Source organism: Schistocerca serialis, chromosome 3 (genome assembly GCF_023864345.2).
Source record: "Schistocerca serialis cubense isolate TAMUIC-IGC-003099 chromosome 3, iqSchSeri2.2, whole genome shotgun sequence".
NCBI classification, from domain to species: Eukaryota; Metazoa; Arthropoda; class Insecta; order Orthoptera; family Acrididae; genus Schistocerca; species Schistocerca serialis.
Window position 1 is genome coordinate 453,179,660 of NC_064640.1, and position 27,530 is coordinate 453,207,189.

At 43.3% G+C, this 27,530-nt stretch overlaps 1 protein-coding gene across 1 annotated transcript in view; it reads right to left on the bottom strand.

Moving 5' to 3' along the window:
• The window catches only part of LOC126470356 (uncharacterized), a 94,779-nt gene extending 71,856 nt beyond the window's left edge, over positions 1–22,923 (bottom strand). Inside the window, exon 1 of the mRNA XM_050098152.1 lies at positions 22,681–22,923. Within this exon, the coding sequence (XP_049954109.1) occupies positions 22,681–22,860 (180 nt within the window). The 5' untranslated portion in view covers positions 22,861–22,923. The remainder of the gene's footprint in view (positions 1–22,680) is intronic.
• Positions 22,924–27,530: the final 4,607 nt, after the last annotated feature.

Below are 27,530 nucleotides of genomic sequence, written 5' to 3' on the forward strand. Positions count from 1 at the left end.
GTGAATGATTCCTGTTGTCACAACGTTAACCCTTTGAGACGGCGCCCAAGTCTCACTCGGGCACTGGCTATGCAAGTGCCCGAGAGGGACTCGGCCACCGCCTCCAATGTGTTTAACCTCATTTCTAGTAATAAATTTAGGTCGAACAACCCGCAACATTTCCTCAGGTATTATGCAGGGCTCGACAGTATCCATTGTTTCAAGTAATTAAGCCGAAAAATTCCAGAAACGCTCTTTTCCGCTGTCGGTGGCTACGGCAGTGTGGTGGTGACGAATCCGGAGGTACAAGTTTCGAATGTAGGTGGTGAAAAAGATTCTCACTGTCAGAGTACCCTCAGAAAGCGGAGGAGAGGTGGTCTGTAGTTTCTGATCACCAGTGAAGTAGGTTAAATCTGAAGTCCGGAGGTGCAAGTTTCGAATCTAGGAGGTGAAAAAGATCCTTATTGTCAGAGTATGCCCAGAAGGCGGAGGAGAGGTGGTGTGCAGTTTCTGATCGCTTGATTGTGTACCTGTGAAGTGGATTAATTCTGAAATTGCCTGTCGCACTGGTGTCGTTGGTGCCTTGGTGCTGTTCGTGAGGAGTACGTAGTTTCGGGAATTCAAATGAGAGCAAAAACAACAATAACAACGAAAACAACAATGGAGAAGAAAAGAAAAACTGCCATTATGTTACGTGGTAGCACGGGGCCACGCGCTTCCCTTATTTTCAATTCAGTTATCATCGCCGGCCGGAGTGGCCGTGCGGTTCTAATCGCTACAGTCTGGAACCGGGCGACCGCTACGGTCGCAGGTTCGAATCCTGCCTCGGGCATGGATGTGTGTGATGTCCTTAGGTTAGTTAGGTTTAATTAGTTCTAAGTTCTAGGCGACTGATGACCTCAGAAGTTAAGTCGCATAGTGCTCAGAGCCATTTGAACCATCAGTTATCATCGCAACACGAACGCAACATTACATTACAATACACAAACACACATCAGACGTCAGAGATAAATATCTATCGCACTGCAGCGAGGAAGGAAGTGTGACTCCATTTTAGTTTTTGAGTATGTACCACGAAAATAGGTGAAAATGGGTCTCAGCGTTTTATTTCGAACGAATGGCTAGACTCAACTAGCAGAGTAAAGAATATGTTGTGAAACGGGAAAATTTGTTCTACAAAGGGAATCGAACATGAGACTTTGGTTTTCATGAGCAGTCGCATTACCCATTTAGCCACTTGAGCACACCTCCTGGTGTGACCCAAACTTCTATCGTCACTTATGTCATTGCATCTTCACTGATTTGATCTCTATCTTCAGTTAATTTCATTTAAATGAAACTAATCGATTTAACAATGACTAGGCAATAGCAGAGGCATACCACGAATGTTTCGCCATTGTGTTCCTCGTATGAAGAAAACATAGTTAGAGCCCAGAGCAATAGTTGTGACAGAGTGATCATACAGTAATCAATTTTCGTAGCACTGTCGCTGCTCTTTATAATAACTGATCATTTTACATCTGATACATGCAGAGAGTCACACTACGAACACCTTATTGTAAGTCCATCTAAGGTCCCTATATCCTTCACAGTTTGGTATGTGTTAGACGATACTAATATTTTCAATTTATCGTCGAGGATAACTGGCAATGCAAGAATGTACTTCGTTAAAGGATAATTTAGTCTGGTCAGAAGTTTTCTGAGCAATCGCCGCCTTATTGACGTATTTAGTGGATAAAGCTCTTACGTTTTCTTGAAACGTCTGCTGCCTCTGCTACGTTGCAGCGGCATTCTAACAGTTTTTAGAAGGAAGTTAATTAATTCAGCTTGCCTCCACGTGGCCGTACAGTCACATGGAATACTACACGCAACCGGTTTCTTGTTCACGTCACTTTCACATTGGCTAGTCCCATCCGACTTTCTGAAGCTTTAACCAGGTATCTGATATTTCGTGTGCAACAAACCAATAATAATGACACGCTTGATTCCACAGCGTAATGAGTGTAGCGTTAGCTTTGACTAAGAGAAAGTGCACGGCCGGATTAGTGACCGTTGCTTTGGTTCGTTCGCCAGCCTAGGTGTGGTTTTCTGGTCGTGGGTCACACCTGCGTTTATTAACGTCGGACTGATTGCCATGCCCGCCTCAAAACCAAAATATATCAAAAGTTTCATATGAAAATAGACAGAACATGACATACATAATTTTCAGGCTGGTGGCGCAAACGAAAGTACTCCATGTCAATTACGGTGACATCGTAACTACAGGACGGGTGTACAGGCACAAAAATTCCAGAAATACGAAGAACCATGTGGCAGCTTCGGTAAGGAAGAGCCAAGAGCACAGCTAACATCTTTAGTAAATTCGGTTTTCAGTCTCACCTTAGTTTTACTGTGGCGGTTATGTCCACGTCAATGTTTTTCCTTTCGTTCTTCCTGGCAGTTAGACGATAGCTATTTTTGTCGTTTTTGTAGTCATTATGATTAGGTTGTTGACAGCTTATCGTCTGACCTGCTCTTATTCGTACAGAATAGCTTATAGGCAATTCAGTTTGAACATCGAAAGTTCGTTCAACAACCCAATACAATAAAGACAATATTGATGGTGTCATACGTGCTAGGTAGTGTCTTACAGAGTTCACTCCTTAGAAGAACTGGCTAACTTTCATTTCGAAATTCATTGAACAGAAGACAAACCTTGGCTCTGAAGCATGTGCATTTATTTATTTGCAATGTGCTCAGATTACCAAACGAAAAAAAAAACTTTTTATATTGACAAAATCGTCTGTTTCCCATGGGGGAATTTTCACAGCACTCCAGAGCAACGTCAAAACGTGGTCCCCGTGCTCGGATGCAGGCTTGAATCTGCCGTGGCATACCATCGATGAAATCATAAAGGTCCAAACAGTCCCAAACTTCAACGACCACCATTGGCGATATCCAAAAACAGCTAGTTTCAATCGATCCCTCACATGTTCTATTGGGTTCGTGTCTGGGGAACAGGCAGGTCACTCCATTCTGGCGATCCTGGCATGCTGAAAGAATTTGTTCACGAGAACAGCTCGATGAGCACTTGAGTTATGATCCATCAAGATGAAATCTTCACCGAAATGTTGGCCATAGCCGGCCGGAGTGGCCGAGCGGTTAAAGGCACTACAGTCTGGAACCGCACGACCACTACGGTCGCAAGTTCGAATCCTGCCTCGGGCATGGATGTGTGTGATGTCCTTAGGTTAGTTAGGTTTAAGTATTTCTAAGTTCTAGGGGACTTATGACCACAGCAGTTGAGTCCCATAGTGCTCAGAGCCATTTGAACCATTTGTTGGCCATACGGTCCCACTGTTGGTTGCAGAATATCGTCCTTGTAAAGTAGTGCAGTGAGATTGCCATAAACAACCACGAAAGATGTACGGTGGCCACATGTGATTCCACCCCTGAACATCACTCCACTACCACTTTGTTGCACATGTGAGACACAGTGTTGGAGGCGTTCGATGTTACCGGGTTATCTCCAAACACATTTTCTGCGAATATCAGGTTACAAACACATCGGAGTTTCGTCCGTAAATAACACCCGACGTCAATCTTGGTGTGTCCATTCTGCATGATTTCTTGGCCATCTGCAACGGAGGCCATGGTGCAGTGATGTATGACGTCATACTCTCCATGATCTTCGGGAATAGAGATTCGCATCATGCAATCGTCTCCTAACAGCTTGATACAAGACGTCCTGCAGCCTCTTCGAACGCCAAATTAGGCTCTGGAGCACGCAGCCCACCGTTTCTTTGACTCAAAAGTCGTAAATATCGATCATCCTGTTCACCTGTCAAACGTGGACGGCCTGTGTAGTGTAAGTCCTTAACACTGTCTGTCAATTGGAACCAATTCAATGTTCGCACCACATCACTTTTACTATGGTGCACACGTCGAGCAACTTCCCTGGTTGACAAGTCTTCCGCGCGTAACGTGATGATGCTAACACGATCATTAGTCGCAATTGTCCTTCATGATCTGATGGATATTCACTATGCTGTTCCACAGAAGTTTGGTGCTTCAGTTTCAACTGAAATACTGCAGTCCCTTCGAATGCACCGTTTTATCTCTACCTAGCGCTCCGGTAAGTGTGTGTATGTTTACAAACAACGTCAGGGGTGACCTTCCGGTCAGTACAGGAACAGCATACAATAACACACCTTCACGACATGTCGGGATGATGCAAAACTTTTATTCATGTGCGTATATGTATCGTTTTACATGAGACTTAATGGCTAACATTGTAACATCATATGCAAGAGAAACTCTTTATAGGAATAAATGAGTTTATTTGCTTTCGGAGAGCGCTAATGCGCTGATTCCTGGACTCTGGTAGACGCGCCGGCCCCGAACCGAACGACGAGGGCCCGTGTCCTGGCCAGCCTGGATTTGGTTTTTAGGCGGTTCTTCACAATCCACTAGTCGAATACCGGGCTGGTTCCCACGTTCCGCTTCAATTACACGACTCGCAGACATTTGCAACACGTTCGCACTATTTTATGATTTACACCAGACGCAGACAGCTGGGGTACGCTGATTCCATACCGGGGGGTGGGGGGGGGGGGTATGGGGTGGCAGCAGGAAGGGCATTCGGCCACCCCTTCATATTAAGCATGCCAACTACGACTGTAACAATGCCGACCCTGCGAAAACTGTGGGACAAGGTGCAAGCTAAAGAAGAAGAAGGAGACTGTTTGCTTTCGAAAAGCAACTAATGAAGTCCTTACAGTTTTTGAGGATGTCTTCAGCATTAGGAGACGAAACTTTAGGCACAGAGCTATGGGTTAGACCACAGCCTAACGTTCGTATAAGCAAAATTAACAAGTATATAATTACCGGCCGTGGAAGCTTACATTGTATGGTAAGATATTATCATTACAAAGGTTTTAAGAACCCATTAATTCTGAACTGTCTTTTTAAGAGAACCAAAATCTAAGTTGCTGGACACTCTGCACCCTTAAACTAACATTTAACGACTTTGCTGTCGGTGCATCGCTAGAATTCGAAACTAAAGAACGACGTTTCAAGTGCACCTAACGAGGAAGAGTTTTCAAAACTTTTGTCGTACAGTTACACTCTCTATAAGAAAGAAAATAATAACGACAATAGCAATATTTGTCGCGACGATAATGAGACAATAATTCACGTCTGTTTGTCTTAGGAACGACGGATCTACATGTTTGCTTAGCACCTGTACCTTAATTTAGTCATTTTACAAAATGCTTCCCAAAACACTGTAAGAGCTTTACAAGTCAGTTAGAGAGACAAACAGTGATTTCCAGATTGTCGATGCTAAGGAATACATATAATTACGTCATGGAATCAAGGATGAATAGACATTTCTCTTTTAGCGTGTGACGTAAAAGTGAAAGTTTAATACGCGCTATTTCAACAAGAGTTGGTCACGTTGTGACCCATGTTTCGCTGCATTCTGGAAAACACAAAATGTAGATCTGCTAGCTTTAAAATGAAACGCGCAGTTGTTATTTTTGAGAGTATTTATGACGATATTCAGGTAAGACCTACATGAAGAGGGCGTTAGTTTCTTGTAAGTATGAGGGCTATTCATTTATTAAGTTCCGGTCGGTCATGAACGGAAATCACAGTGAAAATAAAAAAAATGTTTTATTTACAACAGTTTGCTACACCTTCCAGATACTTCTCTACATAGTCGCCGCTCCGACTTAGATATTTATCATATTGGTGTACCAACTTTCCAATACCCTCGTTATAGAAGGTAGCCGCCTGTGCTTCCCGCCCATTCTCTACACTGATCTCCAGTTTGTTATTTGTTCCAAAATACTGTCTTCATAGCCAGTGGTTCATGTGAGCGGAGCTGAAAATCAGAGGGAGCTAAGTACGAGCTGTAATGGTGGGTGATCAAACATTTCTCATCGAAAACGTTGCAGGAGCGTCTTCATTATTCCTGCTGTGTGCGACCGACAGTTGTCATGTTGACGGAAATCCATGACGTCATTTGGGCTGCAAGAAATCAGGAGAAATCTCTCAACAAGAACTCATGCTTGGAGGGAGAAACTATTTTCTAGACATCTTTAAGTGCTCACTGTGCGCTCAGAACTGAAAAGAGCGACGTGACGCGATCGACGGGCACGCTGTAGACACTGCCCAATACATCTGTGCAAAGTTTCATTGCATTTTTACTGTGGTTTCCATTTCGTGACCGATTGGACCTTAATAAACGAACAGCCATCGTACTTTATCTGCAGCCATGTTCTAGTCGTGATGTATGTGTCAAGAAAATGTTAAAATATTGAAAGTTATCACTAGATAAACCTAATGAACGCAGAACTTGTTCTGACCTGTAGGTAAATTATTTTCAGTGATTGCTGTAAAGACAAAATCTTTACGAAGAAAGTAACATTAACTCCGTCTTCGAGTTAATATTTTATTTATGTTTCTTTGCCTGTTTTTTTTAGCATGCCTGCAAAAGGAAACTTGTCAATACCTTTAGAATTGAAATCACTTCCTTACAAGTTTGTTTATAACTAGCAATTGCCCAAAATAGTCTAGAATGAGGAATTATCGTCAGAAGATTATCTATTTCTGGGATTCACGCGAACACAGGGCACATGTGAGATGGTGTAAATTGACGTGGGACAAAATTTTACGTAGATGATTTCGTTACTGAGACTTTCGTTGTAACCGCAACATCTCTTTCTAGTAAGATGTAATCCGCCAAACTGTAATTTAACAGAACCAATCTAAAGTGACCTTAAATACAGGGCTGCGGTGCTGGCTTAGCTTCATTATCAGCAACCTACAGCGCCCTCAGATCTGTTCACTCTTTTGGCTAACGACGTCTGAAGGAACTACACAAGAACTGCATGATGTTACTGTGAAGTTCAAATTATTGGTAGCATGAAAATAAAAAGCGTACTTTAAGAGCAGATTTTGTAATGACACACTTATTTGTGACAATAGAGATTGAAATAATGGTCCTTAGAAACTTGCAAACATCCGTTCTTTGAAATATCATCATAATTTTACTGTTAAACTTCCTCTAGAATCTACCTGACTTATATTGTGCAATTAATCAGTAGTGGGCCTTTTGCGCCATTTATGTGCATTACATAAAATCTGCTTATGTTGAGGAACAGCTGTTAGTCTTTGCCCCAGTTTCCTACAGATCGGTTCTTCCTGCATGCAGTTCTATGGTATTACGTGAAGCATATTTTCCTTATTAGGCGGTAAAGGGGAACTCTATCAAAGGTTTTGTGGAAGTGAATTAACACAGCACCACATGACTATGACATCTACAGCTTTGTATATCTAGTTAGGGGAAATAAATGGCTTAGATTCACGACCGGTGCTCGCAGAATCCATGCTGATTCTTACAGAAGTGGTGCTCGGTCATCAAAAAGTAATCATACTTGAGTACATACCATGTTCCAAATATGTAATGTAAACGAAAACTTTGTCAGCAGTGGTCGCATTCATTTTACTGGTGTTTTTCTCGTCCTGTGTCTGTCAGTGCAGCAGTTTACTTGATAAGTCTGCTTCTCACAGATGAAACTAATCGTTACCCATATGTAGGCTGTGCTATGAAATTAAGTGTCGCGGATACGTATTACAGCATTCTGCCAGGCGAAACATTCATCACGTACGAATCTCGCCAATCAGCGACGCGTTAATCTCGACCCCCTTCCTGGATCTTTGTCCCTCAGTTTATTACAAAGAGGACAGCACATCGACATTATACTTTTCATAAATATGACTTCAATAACTTACAGTCAGGCAAAGTTTTTCACGAAAATTCGGGAAGCTATCATCACATTTTTTACTAAAGTGGAACTGCTTCTAACGCACACTCTCACGTATCTGTGATATACTGGAAAATTTGCAAATCCGTCCACGATTCGCATCCCAAAGCTAAAATAATATGGTGCGTGCTGGAAAGTAATGCCTCCAAATTTTTTTTAGTGAAAAGTCTTACAGTTTTTTAAACAAAACGTATGTTATTAACATTCTACATCTTTATTCTTCATGACTACATATTTTCAGCACTCTGCCAGTAGACCGTTTCGAACTGTAGTGTGTAATTTAGCGGTGTGTAACGTAACTATGTCGACGAGCGAGAAACAGCTTGCTGTAATTGAGTTTCGAATTCGTAGAGTTCCCCCACATATGGAGCACCCACTCCTTCAGCAAGACAATGCCAAACCACACACGAGTGCTGCGACATCTGAAAAAAATTTCCTCCCTTCTTTCAACAAAATTATAATTTACAAGGTAATACGCTATGCACGACGCGCTACCTCGGCTTCGTTGAGCTCTAGACGCTCACAGACTTACTCCAGCAGTCAGACTAGTTCGTCATGAGTTTCCGGTTACACTCGACCGTTTTTGAAGCACAGAATTTATTCAGTGTTTGATAAATTTAAAATTAAATTCCACGAAAATGTTAGTAATACATACAGTAGGTAAGGCAGTCAGCGATTCTCTCTTACGTTCCAGTCAGGGGCCATTTGCGAACAACAATAAATCTTTATTAAGACGAAAATAATTAGGCTCCAAATTTGAGGTACCGCGCTGTACTACATGCCACTGGGTGACAGCTTTCCCATGCCTCCGGCTGAAAGTAAAAGCGTCATGTAGGGAGCAACAAGCTGGCTGCGGTTCCTCAGCTGTGGAAGCCACCACAGTTACTTGTGTAATGCGTAACCCAACGCACTATCATTCTAAGGAACTCATGAAACTTATGATTTACTTAAGGAATTAAAAGAAAACACATTCGAAAAAAATAAACGACGTGACTGGTAAGGTCACACCCTATCTTCAGGATTTAATGCTGAATCCCAGAATAAGGCAATTTTCTCTCCCCAGTGTGTGTAACGTAGTTGACAGTTGCTCATGTTCTTCCTTGTTTTAGCTGCTTTCGTCCTGTATTTCCTTTCAAGCTAAAATTCTCACGAAATCTGCTGGTTCATGTCAATCACTAATCCCGCCAGTGAATTACTGTGACGTAGGAAAGTACCTCGTGCCATTATTCAAGCTACTACTGGCTCTTGTTTCATGTTTCTGTTATTATCTCAAAGGCTAGAAATTGCTTGCACTTCAGTTAAGAATGCATTTCACAGACATCAATTTCGTTGTTCTGCGGCGTGCTTGGCACTAATATCTTGATTTCTTGGTTCAAAAAGGACAGAATAATCGCTGTGACACACAACACATTTTATATTTGTAGTAAATGTTCTTTTATGTAATACGAGACTTGAAATGGTTTGCCAAATTTATTTGTGGCGAGATCGAGTTGCAGATTTCCAAAACCACGGACTAATCGTTGTCAAAAGTTTCTGCAGATTAAAATAAAAATCAATAAGTGAGAGTGATTCCTACAGCATATCAGATAATTGCATAGAATCCGACATTTGTCACCAGGATAACCATTCCCATTCCCATTTTAAATTCGCTGCGAGAAATGGCGGGAAGCGTAGTAAACTCTCTGCCAAGTGTGTCTGAAACATCTTAAGTAAAATAATAATAAGGACCGTGCTGGACGTCCCAGTTTTCCTCCAAATATTGACCAGACACGGTCTGTGTGAACGAGCATTGTCGTCTTACATATTGATTTCTTCCTGTTTGTTCGCCATGATTAAAGATTGGAGACGACAGAGGTATGTACAGCTACCAAGAGAGACGTTAGTAGCGAAAGATATTTCTGGGAAATGTATCATGTTCATTTTTATTAAGTTTGAACCACTGTGCTATTTAGTAATCTGTAACCGTCAAAGATGTACCCATAAGTACAGTGCTATTACAAATGATTGAAGCGATTTCATAAATTCACTGTAGCTCCATTCATTGACATATGGTCACGACACACTACAGATACGTAGAAAAACTCATAAAGTTTTGTTCGGCTGAAGCCGCACTTCAGGTTTCTGCCGCCAGAGCGCTCGAGAGCGCATTGAGACAAAATGGCGACAGGAGCCGAGAAAGCGTATGTCGTGCTCGAAATGCACTCACATCAGTCAGTCATAACAGTGCAACGACACTTCAGGACGAAGTTCAACAAAGATCCACCAACTGCTAACTCCATTCGGCGATGGTATGCGCAGTTTAAAGATTCTGGATGCCTCTGTAAGGGGAAATCAACGGGTCGGCCTGCAGTGAGCGAAGAAACAGTTGAACGTGTGCGGGCAAGTTTCACGCGTAGCCCGCGGAAGTCGACGAATAAAGCAAGCAGGGAGCTAAACGTACCACAGCCGACGGTTTGGAAAATCTTACGGAAAAGGCTAAAGCAGAAGCCTTACCATTTACAATTGCTACAAGCCCTGACACCCGATGACAAAGTCAAACGCTTTGAATTTTCGGCGCGGTTGCAACAGCTCATGGAAGAGCACGCGTTCAGTGCGAAACTTGTTTTCAGTGATGAAGCAACATTTTTTCTTAATGGTGAAGTGAACAGACACAATGTGCGAATCTGGGCGGTAGAGAATCCTCACGCATTCGTGCAGCAAATTCGCAATTCACCAAAAGTTAAGTGTTTTGTGCAATCTCACGGTTTAAAGTTTACGGCCCCTTTTTCTTCTGCAAAAAAAACGTTACAGGACACGTGTCTCTTGACATGCTGGAAAACTGGCTCATGCCACAACTGGAGACCGACAGCGCCGACTTCATCTTTCAACAGGATGGTGCTCCACTGCACTTCCATCATGATGTTCGGCATTTCTTAAACAGGAGATTGGAAAACCGATGGATCGGTCGTGGTGGAGATCATGATCAGCAATTCATGTCATGGCCTCCACGCTCTCCCGACTTAACCCCATGCGACTTCTTTCTGTGGGGTTATGTGAAAGATTCAGTGTTTAAACCTCCTCTACCAAGAAACGTGCTAGAACGGCGAGCTCGCATCAACGATGCTTTCGAACTCATTAATGGGGACATGCTGCGCCGAGTGTGGGAGGAACTTGATTATCGGCTTGATGTCTGCCGAATCACTAAAGGGGCACATATCGAACATTTGTGAATGCCTAAAAAAACTTTTTGAGTTTTTGTATATGTGTGCAAAGCATTGTGAAAATATCTCAAATAATAAAGTTATTGTAGAGCTGTGAAATCGCTTCAATCATTTGTAATAACCCTGTAGTGCTTCAGTCACTGACGAATGATCGCCACTCAACGGCAGAGCAGCGGCTGTATTTAGTTTGTATAGAGCTTTAGTTCAGTCATTTTAATTGTATGCAAGTGAACAGAAACTGTTTTTAAATATATGTTGAGTAATACTTTTTAGTATTTCTTATCGTATGTCTATTTTAAGAACGTTACTGTCGCGTGATAAAAATCGTGTATAATAGTCCAGCCAGCTTAAGTCCATGTTACTGACTTAGATACTTAGAGTATCAGACTAAACAGTTTTAGATCGATTTAATTCTAGTACCCACTCAAATAGGCCTCTTTGCATCTATATCTACATCTACACACACAAACCACCTTGCTGTGCGTGGGACAGGTTACTTGTTGTACTGATATCTGTTTACACCTTTACTGTTCCATTTGCGAATGGAGTTTGAGAGGAATGATTGTTGATAAACCTCCGTACTAGCTCTAATTTATTGTATTTTATCGATATGGTCATTTCGTGAGATGAACGTTGGAGGAAGTAATATGCTATCCGTCTCTTCCCAGAACGTTATCTCTCGGAATTTCAACCTCTCTGTGATCCACAACGCTTCCCTTGTACCATCAGCCTCTATAGTTTGTTGAGCGTTTCCGTAATGCTCTTGCGCCCGCTAAACGATCCCGTGACGAAACGCATCACTCTTTGTTTGACTTTCTCTGTATCTTCCATTAATTCAACCCTGTCAGTTCACAAGACTGATCGGCAGTGCTCAAAAATCAGTCGAGTAAGTGTTTCATAAGCTGCTTTCTTCGTGGATAAGTTGCATTTTCTTAAGGTTATCTTAATGAATCTAGGCCTGGTATCTGCTTTTCTTACAATTTGTTTTATGTAGTCCATTTTAGGTTGCTCCGGATGGTCGCCCCCAGGTGCTTTGCGGTAGATAGTGTTTACAGTGATTTGTTGCCAAGAACGTACTCGAAAAGTCGTGAATTTCTTCGCCTCTTTGTGCGCAGTGTGTTAGAGATACAGTTATTTACTTTCAGGGTGAATTGCCAGCCCTTGCACCAATCATTGATCCACTACAAGTCTTCCTACTATTCGTTACAGTCTTCTGGCGCTGCTACCTCCTTATAGACAATAGCATGATCTGCGGACAGCCTTATACAGCTTCCGACGTTATCCACTAGATCATTTATATATACCGTTGGGCCCGGCGGTATAGTGGTAAATCTTGTATCGGGAAACCGACAGGTCACAGGCTCGATTCCCGGCCGGACTACGAAAATTTTCAGTCTGCCTTTAATCTAGTCTTCGTCTGTCGACGACGTGTGCAGTCGCCAGAAACGACATGTTGGTTGGTTTCCACATTAAACGGTAGGTCCACTTTCCTCGGTTGGTTAAATCGGGCAGATTAGGTTTACACAATTTGCCGAAGTGGTGTTCAATTGAAAGACTTACACCTGGCCATTCATTCACACGACAGTATTATTATTTGTAAATTTTGCAAACACTTACGGCCCTATCGCACTTCCTTGGGGTACTCCTCACGTTACCTTCCTATCCATCGATCTTGTTCCGTTAAGAACGACGTGTTGAGTTCTGTCTGGAAGGAAATCTGCAGCTTATCTGTATCCCATAAGCCATCTTACTGTGTGTGGCAGAGGGTACTTCCGGTACCATTATGGATTACGTTCTTCCCTCTTCCAATTACAAATAGTGCACACGAAGAACGATTGTCGATAAGGCTCTGTAGCAGCTCCGATTGGTCTGATTTTCACGTCATAGTCATTTCACGACACGAGCGCGGAAGGAAATAGATGATGTCTGACTCTTATTGAAACGATCCCCCACGCAATTTTTGCAGTAAATCTCTCGGTAATGTACAGCGTCTGTCTTGTAACGTCTCGCACAGGAGTTTGATGAGCATCAACGTCATGCTCTCATGCTTATTATACGAATCCATGACAAAATGTGCCGCTCTTCTTTCCACTTTCTCGATTTCCTCTATTAATTCTGCTTGGTAAGTGTTCCAGATTGCAGGGCAACACTAAAAAATCGATCGAATAACAATTTTGTGAGCTTGGGAATTGCATTTCCTTAGGATCTTTCTAATGAATCTCAGTCTGGCATGTTCTTTTCCTACAATTAGCTTAATGTGGTCGTTCCATGTTAGTTTGCTCTGGACAGTACCCCCATATATTATACGGTTGTTACAGGTGGGGTTGGTTCGACCCGTCCCGATAGCTGGGCGTGTTAAAGCACTGTTTCCGGCATGGGAAGGTGCGCCTGCCCCTAATCGAATCCGCTGGTTGGATTAATGACAAGGGTCGGTGTAACGGCCTACCTAGATGTGGTTTTTAGACTGTTTCCTACATCCCACTAAGTGAATACTAGCCTGGTACGTAAGTCCTACTCCAGTTACAGGATTCGCAAACATTTAGAACAGTTTCGCTCAATTTTACACTTGCAGACAGTTGAGGTTTACGAATTCCGTCCTGAAGGATCATGGGGTGGCAATGGGAAGCGCGCCCGACCACACCTTAAAGTAACCATGCCAAATCCGTGAATAGCCATGTCGACCCTGCGCCGATGCGGGGCAGAGGCACAAGAATTCCCACAAGCACGACGACTATGTTACATTTATATATGCTGAGGTTCAAATGTCTGTCCCCGAACCAAGGGAGACATCGTCAGAAAGGTATGTGGCGTCCGGCGTACCTGAAGACAGATGGACAAGACCGCTGCTGATCACTTTGTTTATGTCAGTGACCCGGCGAGTAACGTCTATAGCACTGAGGCTCTTTGCGGAGGACGCAGTTGTGTACGTGGATGTGACAGAGTCAGAATTTTTTACGAAATACAGACTTGCAAATTATTAACATCTGGTGTAAATATTGGCAGCTGATGCTAAATACAAATAAATAAAATATAATGCGTATAAACAGACGAAAAGGTACTATATCGTTTGGCTACGTGTAGGAGTAACTGACTTGAGACAGCCACAACCGTTTAGTGCACTATCTTATCAAAAGTATCGGGACACATTAACATGGGACGTGTCCGCCCTCCATCTTTATGATGGCTTGAACTTTGCTGGGGACACTTTCAATGAGATGTCTGAATGTTTGTGTAGGAATGGTAGCACATTCTTCCGTAAGAGCGGAAACCACAGATAATACTGATGTTGGACGCTGGGATCTGGAAAGAAGTCGACGGTCTAACTCATCCCAAAGGTGTTACACTGAATATTTTCAACATTTCGCGGCCCTGTCAGCAACTGTATAAATATTAATTTTAATTTTAATAATCAACAGCCTCAGTTGCACCGTTTACCTAGAATTTACCTAGGTTTCAGTCGGGATAACCCAACCTTCTTCAGAATAACAGTAACTACCGTTTATCCATAGTGGACATCGTCAAGCTAAAACAACAAATCCATTAACTTTCGTCAGATTGTAAAAACTTATCTGAAATTGCGAAATGGGGCCGAGGCAGTTTCAGATAAGTTTTTACAGTCTGACGAAAGTTAATGGATTTGTAGTTTTAGCTTGACGATGTCCACTATGGATAAACGGTAGTTACTGTTATTCTGAAGAAGGTTGGGTTATCCCGACTGAAACCTAGGTAAATTCTAGGTAAACGGTGCAACTGAGGCTGTTGATTATTAAAATTAAAATTAGTGCTACACTGAGTTCAGATCTGGACTCTGGGCAGGGCAGACAAATTCAGGAATATTAATGTCCACAGACCATAGCCTCACATATGCCGCTTTATGACAGGGTGCATTGCACTGCTGATACAATCATCGTCTCCGAACAGTTCCTCTAGTGTACACAGTACACAATGCTGTAAAAAGTATTCATATCTCTCCACATTTAGCGTTTTATTAAGAACAAAAACGAGATGACATCCTCATATTTGACTGCTGCCACTACACATGACCACAGGTCTATGTGTGATCTCCAGGCATTCACCAAATCCAGACCCTTCCACATGACTGCTACAGTGTATAGTGTGATTCATCGCTCCAAATCACACGTTGTTAGGTGCCCACTGTCCAGCTCTTTACACCACCTCAAGCGTTGCTTAGCACTGACATGAGAGATGTGTGGCTTATGAGGAACTGCTCGAGCATTGTAGCCAATTCTTTTTAACTACGCACAGTCATCTTGCTAGCTGGTAGCGCTGTGGGACTCACGAGTGATTCATTCCGCTGATGTCATCCGATTTTTTACAGTCACTCTCTGCAATGCTCTACAATCCGTGTTCCACAGTACATGAAGTCTTCCTGGTCTTGGTTCAGCTGTGGTCGTTGCATCGGGTTTCCACTTCATAGTAACATTACCAAATCGAACTGGGCAGCTTTAGGAGGTTTGAAATGTTCCTGATAGATTTGTTACTCAGGTGAAATCCAATCAGCAATCCACGTTCTAAGTCACTGAGCTCTCCTAGAAGACCCATTCCGCTGTTATTGCTTCTGTATTGACAATGAAATACTCGCCGCCTCCTTTTATACTGGCTGGCCCGTCTCTCGTGACATTTAGTGGTCAATTCTAAATTAAATAGGAGTGCCCGGATACTTTTGATCAGATAGTTTATCTAGAAGCATCAGTCAGAAACAATATGACGTGAAACTACCACTTAAATTTATCCATGAGAAAGACAATAGTCAGACTCAGATTTATTGGGAGAATTATGAGGAAGTATAATTCATGGATGAGAGAAAAGTGTTGGAAAACCAACATTCAACCAGTTCACGAGTATAGTTTGTCGGTATGAGTCACTTACCAAGTTGGATTAATGGAAGAGATAGAAAAAGGTTCAAAGAAGGGTTGCATGATTCGTCACTGATTTGTTTAGTCAGTGTGGGATTGTCACATGCATGCTCAACAAACTTCTAATAGGAGGCGCCGCAAGTACGTCGATGAGCAACGCAGAGAGATTTACAAAATCTAAAACGAGTCAAGAGACAGTCTATTTTCTTCACCATAAATCTTGCTTAATGACGACGACACTAAAAAAATATAGACATCCGAGCTCATAGAGCGGGGTATGGACAGTCTCTCATAGCGCGTGTCATCCGCGAATCGAACAGGAAATGGATGGTGATAATACTATAACACCCGGCACACACTGTACACTGGATTGCGAAGTGTAAACAAACATACAAACAATTCACGTATTAGTAGCCCGCAAACGTAGTCGTTCTACATCAATTAACTAACTCTACAGGACGATTTTGCTGAATGGGGACAAACTGCAGGAAACCGTCGTTGAGAAGATGTTCAAATGTGTGTGAATTCCTAAGGGACCAAACTGCTGAGGTCATCGGTCCCTAGACTTACACACTACTTAAACTAACTTAACTAACTTATGCTAAGAACAACACACACACACACACGCACACACACACACACACACATGCCCGAGGGAGACCTCGAACCTCCACTGTTTGTTCCCATTTAGCAAAATCATTTCGTATATTCATCTGATGGGGAACGTGACAAAATCATCTATACATGGTTGTTTTAAGTGTGCAGACCAACAATGAGTATGTGGAGTCTTGTGAGCTTACCGCATAATGAGAGAGGACAATGATAAAATGTTTTAGTAAAATTTGGCCTGTGAGTGTGTGTGATTTTTAATGCTTGTGAAAGAAGAGTTAGCTTGTGTCGTCGTGTGTCTATGGTGCTCCTCTGAAGAGCCTCTTGAGTCGAACGCCGAATAAAATGTCACAAGAGGGACGTGTGAAAAAAAAACACGTGGTGGCCTGCAGTTCTCAGCATTCGATGAGACTTGAAGCATACCCTGCCATATCAGGCTGAGGAAAGTCAGCTGACTCAACCATACAGAAGAGCAAGCTTAGTTGCTTACAGTGTCAGTATCTGGTAACATTCTTGTCGTACGCTAGAGGAAAATTGTTATTCGCCTAATACGTACTGGATGTTTAAAGACATCTGTTTGATTTTTTAACAAAAAGATGTTTGTGATAGTATAAATCTAGGGACTACGTTGTTATCGAAAGACCAATCGTTCCTATATTAGACCAAATGTCATGGAAATTACACATTGTCATACATTCCAGAGTTCTTACATGCCTTCTCCCTTCATTTACATTTATAACAATATGATTACCCTGCAGTTCACACTTAAGTGTTTGGCAGAAGGTGCATGGAATCACTTTCAGATTATTTCTGTACCGTTCCACTCTCGAACGGCACGAGGGAAAATTGAACACTTAAATGTTTCCTTAAGAGCTCTGGTTACTCTTATTTTATCCCTCTGCAGGTGGAAGTCAACAAAATATTTTGACATTCGGAAGAGAAAATAATTGATTGAAACTTATGGAAAAATATTTCGCCGCAACGAAAAACGCTTTCGTTTTAATGATTGCCACCAAACTCGCTTATCAAATCGCTGACACACTGCCCCCTATTCCGTGATGATATAAAACGAGTACCCTTCCTTGAACTTTTTCGATGTCCTCCGTCAATTTTATCTGGTACTCGTAAAATCCATACCATGCAGCAATACTCAGAAGAAGACGGACAAGCATAGTGTAGGCAGTCTCTTTAGTAGATTTATTGCACCTTCTAAATGTTCTTCCCAAGAGCAAAAATCAGAGAAATTAGTAGTAGTGCAGAGCTCTGCAAGCTCTCGAAAATAAAGACATCGACTTCTCATTTTCTCACATTGATAATCGAAATATTAAAATAGCGCAACTCTACGTCAGTTACTGTCTTTGTACAGTTTTTCGAGTTGCAGTGTAACGAGCAGCTCGTCAGTTCAGGTCTGTGTGATGCGCTTTGTGCTGCATTACCCATATACTTTTTGTAATGTAAAGAAAAAAGAAATTATGTGTTTTTGCAAATTTTTGCTCTTAGTGAGATTTTATCATTAATCCTTTGGCATATATTTATGGCGCATTTTTCGAACTAACGCAAAAGAGATAAATATTCTGCGAATAGTAAACGCACATCTAAAAGAAAGTCACCGACTATTCATTCTGGCTGTGACAAGTTCATCATTTAAAGACGTAATTCCGACTACAAGAGTTTGTACAAGCAAGGATACAGAGCTATGCTGACTTTTCCAGCAAAGGAACAGCGGCGTATGCGTCTTGTGTTCCGTTTCAACAGTGTTCCCGGTGTTTGGAAAGGTCACAGCTGACTTGTGCAACGCCTGAGAACAAACGACAGCCGCCTCAGCTGTTACGGTTCAGCTCCGTAGCAAAATAACGGAAAGCATAAGAACTAATTAGTCTGATTTCCATCAAAATTTGTTTTTTACGCAGTTTTCACCGATTTATGTTCCATTGTTAACAGAGGACCATGCTTCAAACAGCTAAGATAAGACTTCCGCCGTGTGAGGCAATATCCTTTATATGCTTCCACGTCTGTGGTGATAAGGTGCTTACAGTATCGGGAGACATTTAGCGCGCTTAGGAACATACTACGCTGAGATCGCTACGCTCAAGTTATCGAACAATCCGGCAGTCCCAATTCAGGTTATCTGTGATTTCCCCCAAATTAATTCAGGTAAATCCTGCGACTTTTTCTGAAACAGGTGAAAATCACTTCAATCCTCATCCTTATTGATATGCGCAAATGCTCTGTTCTCAAAAAACCTCAACGCCGACGAGATCCTAAACTCCAAGCATCTTTCGAAATACGAGAAACTAATAAATTAAATAGTGACTACAATCCGAATAATTTCTAATTGCTTTTGTCTGTTTTCATACCGATTAAAGCAATCAGTACCACGTTCCGTAGATTATCTACACTTTAAATATCGTGATCCTGTGAATAATAATAATTTACATTAATAATTTTTGCTGGTTATTTCCAGATAAGAACATGCAACAACGAAGAATTCATAGACTTAAGAATAGAGAGAAAGAAATCAATATTTTGGACAGTACGCGCATTCATTTTCGAGTTTTAAATTTCTCTGTCGAAGAAGGTGGCTTACCAAGATTAGTTTGCTGTTAAAATGAACCACGCTGACTGTTAAACATATTATGGTGGTCTTAAACTTACTAAAGGTTGAATAAATAGCGCAGTAAACAACTTTCCGAACCGGAACGGTTCAAAATGGCTCTGAGCACTATGGGACTTAACATCTGAGGTCATCACTCCCCTAGAATTTAGAACTACTTAAACGTAACTAACCTAAGGACATCACACACATCCACGCCCGAGAGAGGATTTGAACCTGCCACCGTAGCGGTCGCGTGGTTCCAGACTGAAGCGCCTAGAACAGCTCGGCCACTCCGGCCGCCAACCGGAACAGTTTGTTACAGTAGCAGTAATGTTTGTCCCTTTTAGTGCTTTATTTATAGACATTGCTATTCAGAACTATTCGAGTATATTCATCTCCGCCACAACCTTTGGAACAGTAGCGTTTATAGGGGCCGATGACCTAAGCAGTTTGCTCCCATAGGAACTTACCACAAATTTCAAAACAGTAGCGTTTATGACCTACTAGCACTTGCTTGTGACCAGCTGATCTACAAAATATGCTTCAAAGGAAGGAAGAGTAGAGTTTAAAGTTAATCGACGTCAATGTTATTAGAGATGGAGCACGAACTCATATAGGACATGTATGAGTAGCAAATAAGCCGCGATATTTCGGAAGGTATCATCACAGTATTGCCAGCCGGAGTGGCCGAGCGATTCTAGGCGCTACAGTCTGGAACCGCGCGACCGCTACGGTCGCAGGTTCGAATCCCGCCTCGGACATGGTTGTGTTTGATGTCCTTCGGTTAGTTAGGTTGAAGTAGTTCTAAGTTCTAGGGGACTGATGACCTGAGAAGTTAAGTCCCATAGTGCTCAGAGCCATTTGAACCATGACAGTATTCTTCTGAAAGGATGTAGGGGCCCACAGAAACTGAAATCGGGATCGCTGGTTGTAGGCAAATCCATTCACAGTCTTAGCCACTGTAGCTTCTCTCTCGGTGCCAGGATAGAGACTTCCTTGTCTTATTAATAAGTCATGTATACAATTTTTTCATTAAACCAGAATTGTTGTACCACGGGCCGGTCGGGGTGGCCGAGCGGTTCTAGGCGCTACAGTCTGGAACCGCGCGACCGCTACGGTCACATGTTCGAATACTGCCTCGGGCATGGATGTGTGTGCTGTCCTTAGGTTAGTTAGGTTTAAGTAGTTCTAAGTTCTAGGGGACTGATGACCTCAGAAGTTAAGTCCCATAGTGCTGAGAGCCATTTGATTTTTTTTGTTGCGCCACAATCGCTTCTCATTAGTTTTATTTGACTAGTCAGCTATCGAGGCTTTACCGCCTTATCATCAGTGCATGTAATGTATTTTCACAGTGTATCGTTCAATGAATCCTGTTTCATGTTAAAATACAATAAGTGCACTGAAAATAAACCTTTCTGTCCATGCGTCTTGAAGTACACGATTTGAGCAAAAAAAAAAAAAAAAAAAAAAATTATTGTTCTCGCACTCGGTCGTATCGCAAATGATGGAGTCATGACTGAACAAATGTTTTGTACACAAGCCGTTAATATACTTAAAATCGTATTAGAGATTCATGAAAGATGATTACGGATGAACATCAGACTAGATTTTTCTGAGTAATTTCTTTGTTTTCCGTGTAGACGAAGTGTATTTGTCATTTTAGAAACAATTTTGTTAGCATATTTTTCAGTCTGCTTTCTCATTTGCTTCAGAGACGAACTTTCAACGTCCTTAGTATTGTTTCCTGACTCTGCTTATGCCGTTTCCTCGAGACAGTAATCTGAACTGGTCTGCCAAGCAGTGTGCAAACACAGCGCTTACGAATCGTACAGGGAATGTAATAAGAGCTACCTACTGCAATTTCGTTGACAACTAGTAAACCAGATTTATCTGTGATAAACCATGTCGGGCATATTTCAATAATGGAAGAGACAGACAGACAGTCGTAAAATTTTGTGCAAGGTTACGACAATAGTACCGAAGCGCAGCTTTGTACACGGGAGTAAACTGAGACAGGACTGGGAACCGTGTCAGCGGCAGTGATCCGCTGAGACGTTGCGTAGCGGCGGCTCCTGTTGCGCAGTGCAGACTGTCCGGAGAATGCGGAAACGCTACGTCACTGTCTGCCGCCAAAGGCGACCCAGAAGTAACATTTTCAGATCTGGCTGGCAAGGCCGAGTAAATGGCGGGCAACAAAGCGACATGGGGCAGCGCTAAAGGGCTGCTCCCCTAATTGGGAGATATGTGGTCCGAATCCTGCTCCGACTAACGTGTTTTCCCGTAAGCTCATCACGGCGCCGATGTGGTTTCTCGAACAGGTTACAACCGATTTATTCCTCCATTCGCACAGAAAACAGGCGCATACTCCAGCTACAGCTGCAGCATTATATCGCGATAAAAGGAGAAACCCTTGTAGAGAGTTTGCTTTCCAGTAGTGTATACAAAGAATAGACGTTCGCATACAGATTTACGTCTCTCTTTGCAGTAATATTGTAAATGTGGTGGGAGGGATACTTCCCAAAAACATATTAACACTGAAAGAGAGGATCAGTTTTCCGGGACATGAGCCACTCCAATCATCGCATTTTCGATCGATGTCGCGTACTTAAGGACAGCATTATTAATATCTGTTGTTTTTTCCTACTGCCAGATGGTGGTTACACACACTTCTTTCAGTTGGCTGGCCACGCCGAAAAGGTTGCTTACTACTGTGACTAACACAGACAACGATGTGAAATATTTCCGTGAGGACAATATCCCGTCTTGCAAATAGAGCCTATTTTGCATGAAGTTAGTGTGTGGGAGCCCGCAAGCAACAGCAATCCAGCCGCGTGAAGGCTGTTTCGCGCACTTCCTCAGACCTTGGCATCTTCTCGCAAGCTAGGCTGACCTAGATTAGAATTCACAGTGTGTGTCCCTGGACACCCCACACAGTCCACTTCAACTGAACAAGAGGGCGTGCAGATGACAGAGACAAGTACGCTAGGATGATGAAGATTCAAGCAAAAAGCATTATGATAAAACCGTCGGCGTCATTTAGAATTGTAGACTCACTGCTCATCTTGAGTCTTAGGAATTAAAACATTACGTTTGCTTCGCATTCTTCGTTATTGCTATTTGTCTAGCTTACCTCGGGGAAAACAAAGTAATTAATATTGGAAATATACTGCTAAGGCAATACATTCGTCCTTGTCAGACACGATTTTCGAAATGACAGTTGGTGCTGCATTAACGTACAAATGCCAGTGTCGTGTGCCATAAAAGCAGCATTTTCGATAGGTAATTCGTTAACGCATATAAAAAAGAATGTAGAGGTCACAGAAAACGCTCATCATTTTGATGACTGACTGAGAAGTGACGTATAGCTAAACAAAGATGCGATATGCAATGTGACTTGCACACTAACGTTTCCGTGTTAAGATCTAGATTCAACAGGACAGGTGAGGATGCTTACTGCACGAAGCCGCTTCCTTACCGACCTACATTGGTAGCGCCGGGCTAGTACCACATACAGCGACAACACAAAAAAGCGAAGCTCGGAACTTTTAAACTGGGTTCGAGGACAGTTCACTTATCGTAGGAGGAGAGCAGATGAGAGGTGTACGCACAATCTCCTGCCGCAGCAGCTGGATCTTGCAGTGCAGGCTGTGGAAGATGGCAGGCGGCTGCCCCTCCTGGCAGAGAGGCTCGTTGAGCCAGCGGCGGGCCAGCGCCTCGTTGCGCCTCCTCCACCTGTCGTAGAAGCGGAAGGCGAGCTCCGGGTCCTGGACGGCGGCGGCAGCAGCCATCAGCCCATGGCAGGTGCGAGCGCGCGTGGCCGCATGTCAACTGGCAGTGAAAGCGCCGCTGCCGCAGACCCTGCTCCGGCGCCGCCGCTGCCGCCGCCGCCGCCGCGGAGAAAGGGAAAACGTGAGGTTTCCGCGACCTTGCCGTACAAAAAGCCGGCCCGCCGCCGCACTTGCGGGGTCTCCGCGCAGCACACCCGCATAGCGACCACTGCCGCTCCGCATCTGTGCTAAAATCACCGTCAGTCGACACCAATATTACCATTGTAGCAACCGACACACCGAGTATCTTATCTGTGCCGCAACCGCAGGCCACGTACTTTATCTGTGTACAAATAACTACACGATCTTTATCGAACGCCGTAAACCTTTTGTTTCCGATTGGTGAAAAATTACGATGACAGTCTACAAGGATCACTAATATGTAATAAACGGCCGGTCACCTTAATGGGAGCACCGCATATGTTCGACGTCAAACTGCGCGTGGCAGGTGCGAGCACTAGCAGTGGAGCGTATTCAGGGTGTTTCAAAAAGGTACGGCCTAACCTTCAGGAAACATTCCTCACACACAAATAAAGAAAAGATGTTATGTGGACATGTGTCCGGAAACGCTTAATTTCCATGTTAGAGCTAATTTTAGTTTCGTCAGTATGTACTGTGCTTCCTCGATTCACCGCCACATGTGTGGGCTGACGAGAATCCGCACACAATTATGCAATCACGTCATCAACACAGATTTTCTGAGAACGTTTGGGCAGGCATTGTTGGTGATGTCTTGATTGGGCCCCATGTTCTTCCACCTACGCTCAATGGAGCACGTTATCATGATTTCATACGGGATACTCTACCTGTGCTGCTAGAACATGTGCCTTTACAAGTACGACACAACATGTGGTTCATGCACGATGGAGCTCCTGCACATTTCAGTCGAAGTGTTCGTACGCTTCTCAACAACAGATTCGGTGACCGATGAGTTGGTAGAGGCGGACCAATTCCATGGCCTCCACGCTCTCCTGACCTCAACCCTCTTGACTTTCATTTATGGGGGCATTTGAAAGCTCTTGTCTACGCAACCCCGGTACCAAGTGTAGAGACTCTTCGTGCTCGTATTGTGGACGGCTGTGATACAATACGCCATTCTCCAGGGCTGCTACAGCGCATCAGGGATTCCATGCAACGGAGGGTGGATGCATGTATCCTGGAGGACATTTTGAACAATTCCTGTAACTAAGTGTTTGAAGTCACGCTGATACGTTCTGTTGCTGTGTGTTTCCATTCCATGATTAACGTGATTTGAAGAGAAGTAATAAAATGAGCTCGAACATGGAAAGTAAGCGTTTCCGGACACATGTCACATAACATATTTTCTTTCTTTGTGTGCGAGGAATATTTCCTGAAGGTTTGGCCGTACCTTTTTGTAACACCCCATATAGGGCGTTCGAAAATTCCCGTTCCAGAATTCTAGGACTTGAAGAGGGAAGTGGGTACTAAATATTTTGAATGCCGACCATGTCTGCTGACGGAAAGAGAAAAGTCTCAGATTTGCTTGTGCTCGTATGCAATAGAGTACACAGAATGACGCGTACTACGTCAGACGGTCACCTGATGTCACTCAACGTCTGCCTTACAAAGTTTAATGTACGAGACTCTGTAGAGACAGAGGAAGATCTGCAGGCACCAGTTCTGGCTGCCTCACTAGATACTGAAAAGACACCACGTGGGATAGAGAGTGTGTACCAGAACATACTTCGTAGGTACAATGTCTGTATCAACCTCGGCGGTCACCACATCGAGCCGATGTAGACGTAATGCGTCAGTATTCTTCTGTACGTGCGGTATGCTGGAGTCTTTCTGTTTTGGAAAAACGTCAACATCTAATGTTTCAATGTTAATACAAACAAATGTGATTAAGTGATAAAAGAATGTTTCTTTGTGTCTCTTTTCGAATTGTTACATAATAACTGTACTCTGTCACCCCTAATTTAATTCCTCACGCAGAAATGGATGAGTTAAACATCTGAATTGAAACTGTCATAGAATGGACTCAAGTTTTAGAAGGTGGTTACAGGAATTTCCGACACCCTGTATAAAGCGTGCTGGAGGGACGCGGATGATAGTGCGATCGTTGTCATAATGCGGAAACGGAGCAATTTATCCGTTGTCCAAAACGGTATAATCATGGGCTTTCGCGCCACAGGTGGAAGCATTTCCAAAAACGGCTAAGTTTGTGAACTGTTCGCGTGCCGTCGTGGTTAAAGTATACCGTGAGTGGCGAAATGGCGCTACCCAAAACCTACGCCGGTCGCTGTGGCCGAGCGGTTCTAGGCCCTTCAGTCTGGAACCGCGCTGCTGCTACGGTCGCAGTTTCGAATCCTGCCTCGGCCATGGATGTGTGTGGTGTCCTTAGGTTAGTTAGGCTTAAGTAATTCTAAGTTCTAGGGGACTGATAACCTCAGATGTGAAGTTCCATAGTGCTAACGGCCATTTGAACCAAAACCGACGCCGAGGCAGCTGTCGTGCACTACGGACCATAGATGACAGAGATGAATGACGGCTTCGGAGATGTGTAGGGGCGAACAGACGTGCAACTGTTGAGCAACTGACCGCCCAGATGAACCAAGGGGCTACCAGCATGGTCACGCCAACAGGCGTCAGTGAACATTGCTACGTATGGGTCTCACAAGGGAACCTCCCCATCGCACCCCCCTCAGATTTAGTTGTAAGTTGGCACAGTGGATAGGCCTTGAAAAACTGAACACAGATCAATCGAGAACACAGGAAGAAGTTGTGTGGAACTACGAAAAAATAAGCAAAATATACAAACTCAGAAGTCCATGTGCAAGATAGGCAACATCAAGGATAGTCGCAGCTCAGGAGCGCCGTGGTCCCGTGGTTAGCGCGAGCAGCTGCGGAACGATAGGTCCTTGGTTCCAGTCTTCCCTCGCGTGAAAAGTTTAACTCTTTATTTTCAAACAATTATTATCTGTCCCTCCGCTATGTTTTCATCACTTTTCTGGGAGTGATTATCACATCCACAAGAAAACCCAAATCGGGCAAGGTAGAATAATCTTTTTACTCATTCGCCAAGTGTATAAGTTAGGTGGGTCGACAACATATTCCTGTCATGTGACGCACATGCCGTCACCAGTGTCGTATAGAATATATCAGACGTGTTTTCCTGTGGAGGAATCGGTTGACCTATGACCTTGCGATCAAATGTTTTCGGTTCCCATTGGAGAGGCACGTCCTTTCGTCTACTAATCGCACAGTTTTGCGGTGCGGTATCAAAACACAGACACTAAACTTATTACAGTGAACAGAGACGTCAATAAACGAACGGACAGATAATAACTTTGCGAAAATAAGGAAAGCGAAATTTTCACTCGGTGGGAGACTTGAACCAAGGACCTCTCGTCCGGGAGCTGCTCACGCTAACCAAGGGGCCACGGCGCTACTGAGCTCAGATTATCTTTGATGTTGTATATGTTGCGCATGGACTACTCAGTTTGTATATTTTGCTTATTTTTTTCATAGTTCCACACAACTTCTTCCTGTTTTCTCGATTGATCTGTGTTCCGTTTTTCAAGGCCTATCCACTGTACCAACTTATAACTAAATCTGAGGGGGGTGCGATGGGGAGGTTCCCTTGTCAGCAGCAGGCGCCTAGTTCATGCACTTATGCCGACTGCTGTTCATCGCCGACAAAGGTTGGAAATTGCACGATACTACCGACAATGGATGTCCACTGTGTGACGACAGCTGTCCTTTTCAGATGAGTCGTGGTTTATGTTATGTGGACAGATGACCATTGGCGCGTACGGCGTATAACTTTTGAAAGCAAACACCCTGCAACAATCGTCGGAGCGTTATGGTCTGAGGAATGTTTTCGTGGCATTCCTTGAGTGGATCAGGGTGGGCAGAAATCTGTGGTTGTTTGCTGATGATGCTGTGGTGTACGGAAGGTGTCAAAGTTGGGTGACTGTAGGAGGATACAATACGACTTAGATAAAATTTCTAGTTGGTGTGATGAATGACAGCTAGCTGTAACTGCAGAAAAATGTAAGTTAATGCGGATGAGTAGGAGAAACAAACCCGTAATATAAGGATACAGCATTAATAGTGTCCTGCTTGACACAGTCACGTTGTGTAAATATTTGTGCGTAGCGCTGCAGAGCGATATTTAATGGAACAAGCATCTGAGGATTGTGGTGGGGAAGGTGAATGGTGGTTTATTGGGAGAATTTTCGGGTAAGTGTGGTTCATATGTAAAAGAGACGCCATATGGGACGCTAGTGTGGCCTATTCTTGAATACTTCTCTAGTGTTTGTGATACGCAGCATGTCGGATTAAAGGAAGGCATCGAGACAATTTACAGGCGGACTTCTAGATTTGTTGCCGGTAGGTTCGAACAACACTCAGGTATTAAGGCAATGCTTGTTGAACACAAATGTGAAACAGTGGAGGGAGGGTAACGTTCTTTTAAAGGAATATTATTGAGAAAAGTTAGAGAACCAGCATTTCAAACTGACTGCAGAATGATTCTAGTGCCGCATACATGCGTTTCGTGTAAGGAGCACGAAGATAAGATACGAGAAATTAGGGCTCATACAGAAGCATACAGATAGCCGTTTTTCCCTCGCTCTATTTGCGGGTGGAATGGGAAAGAGAATGAC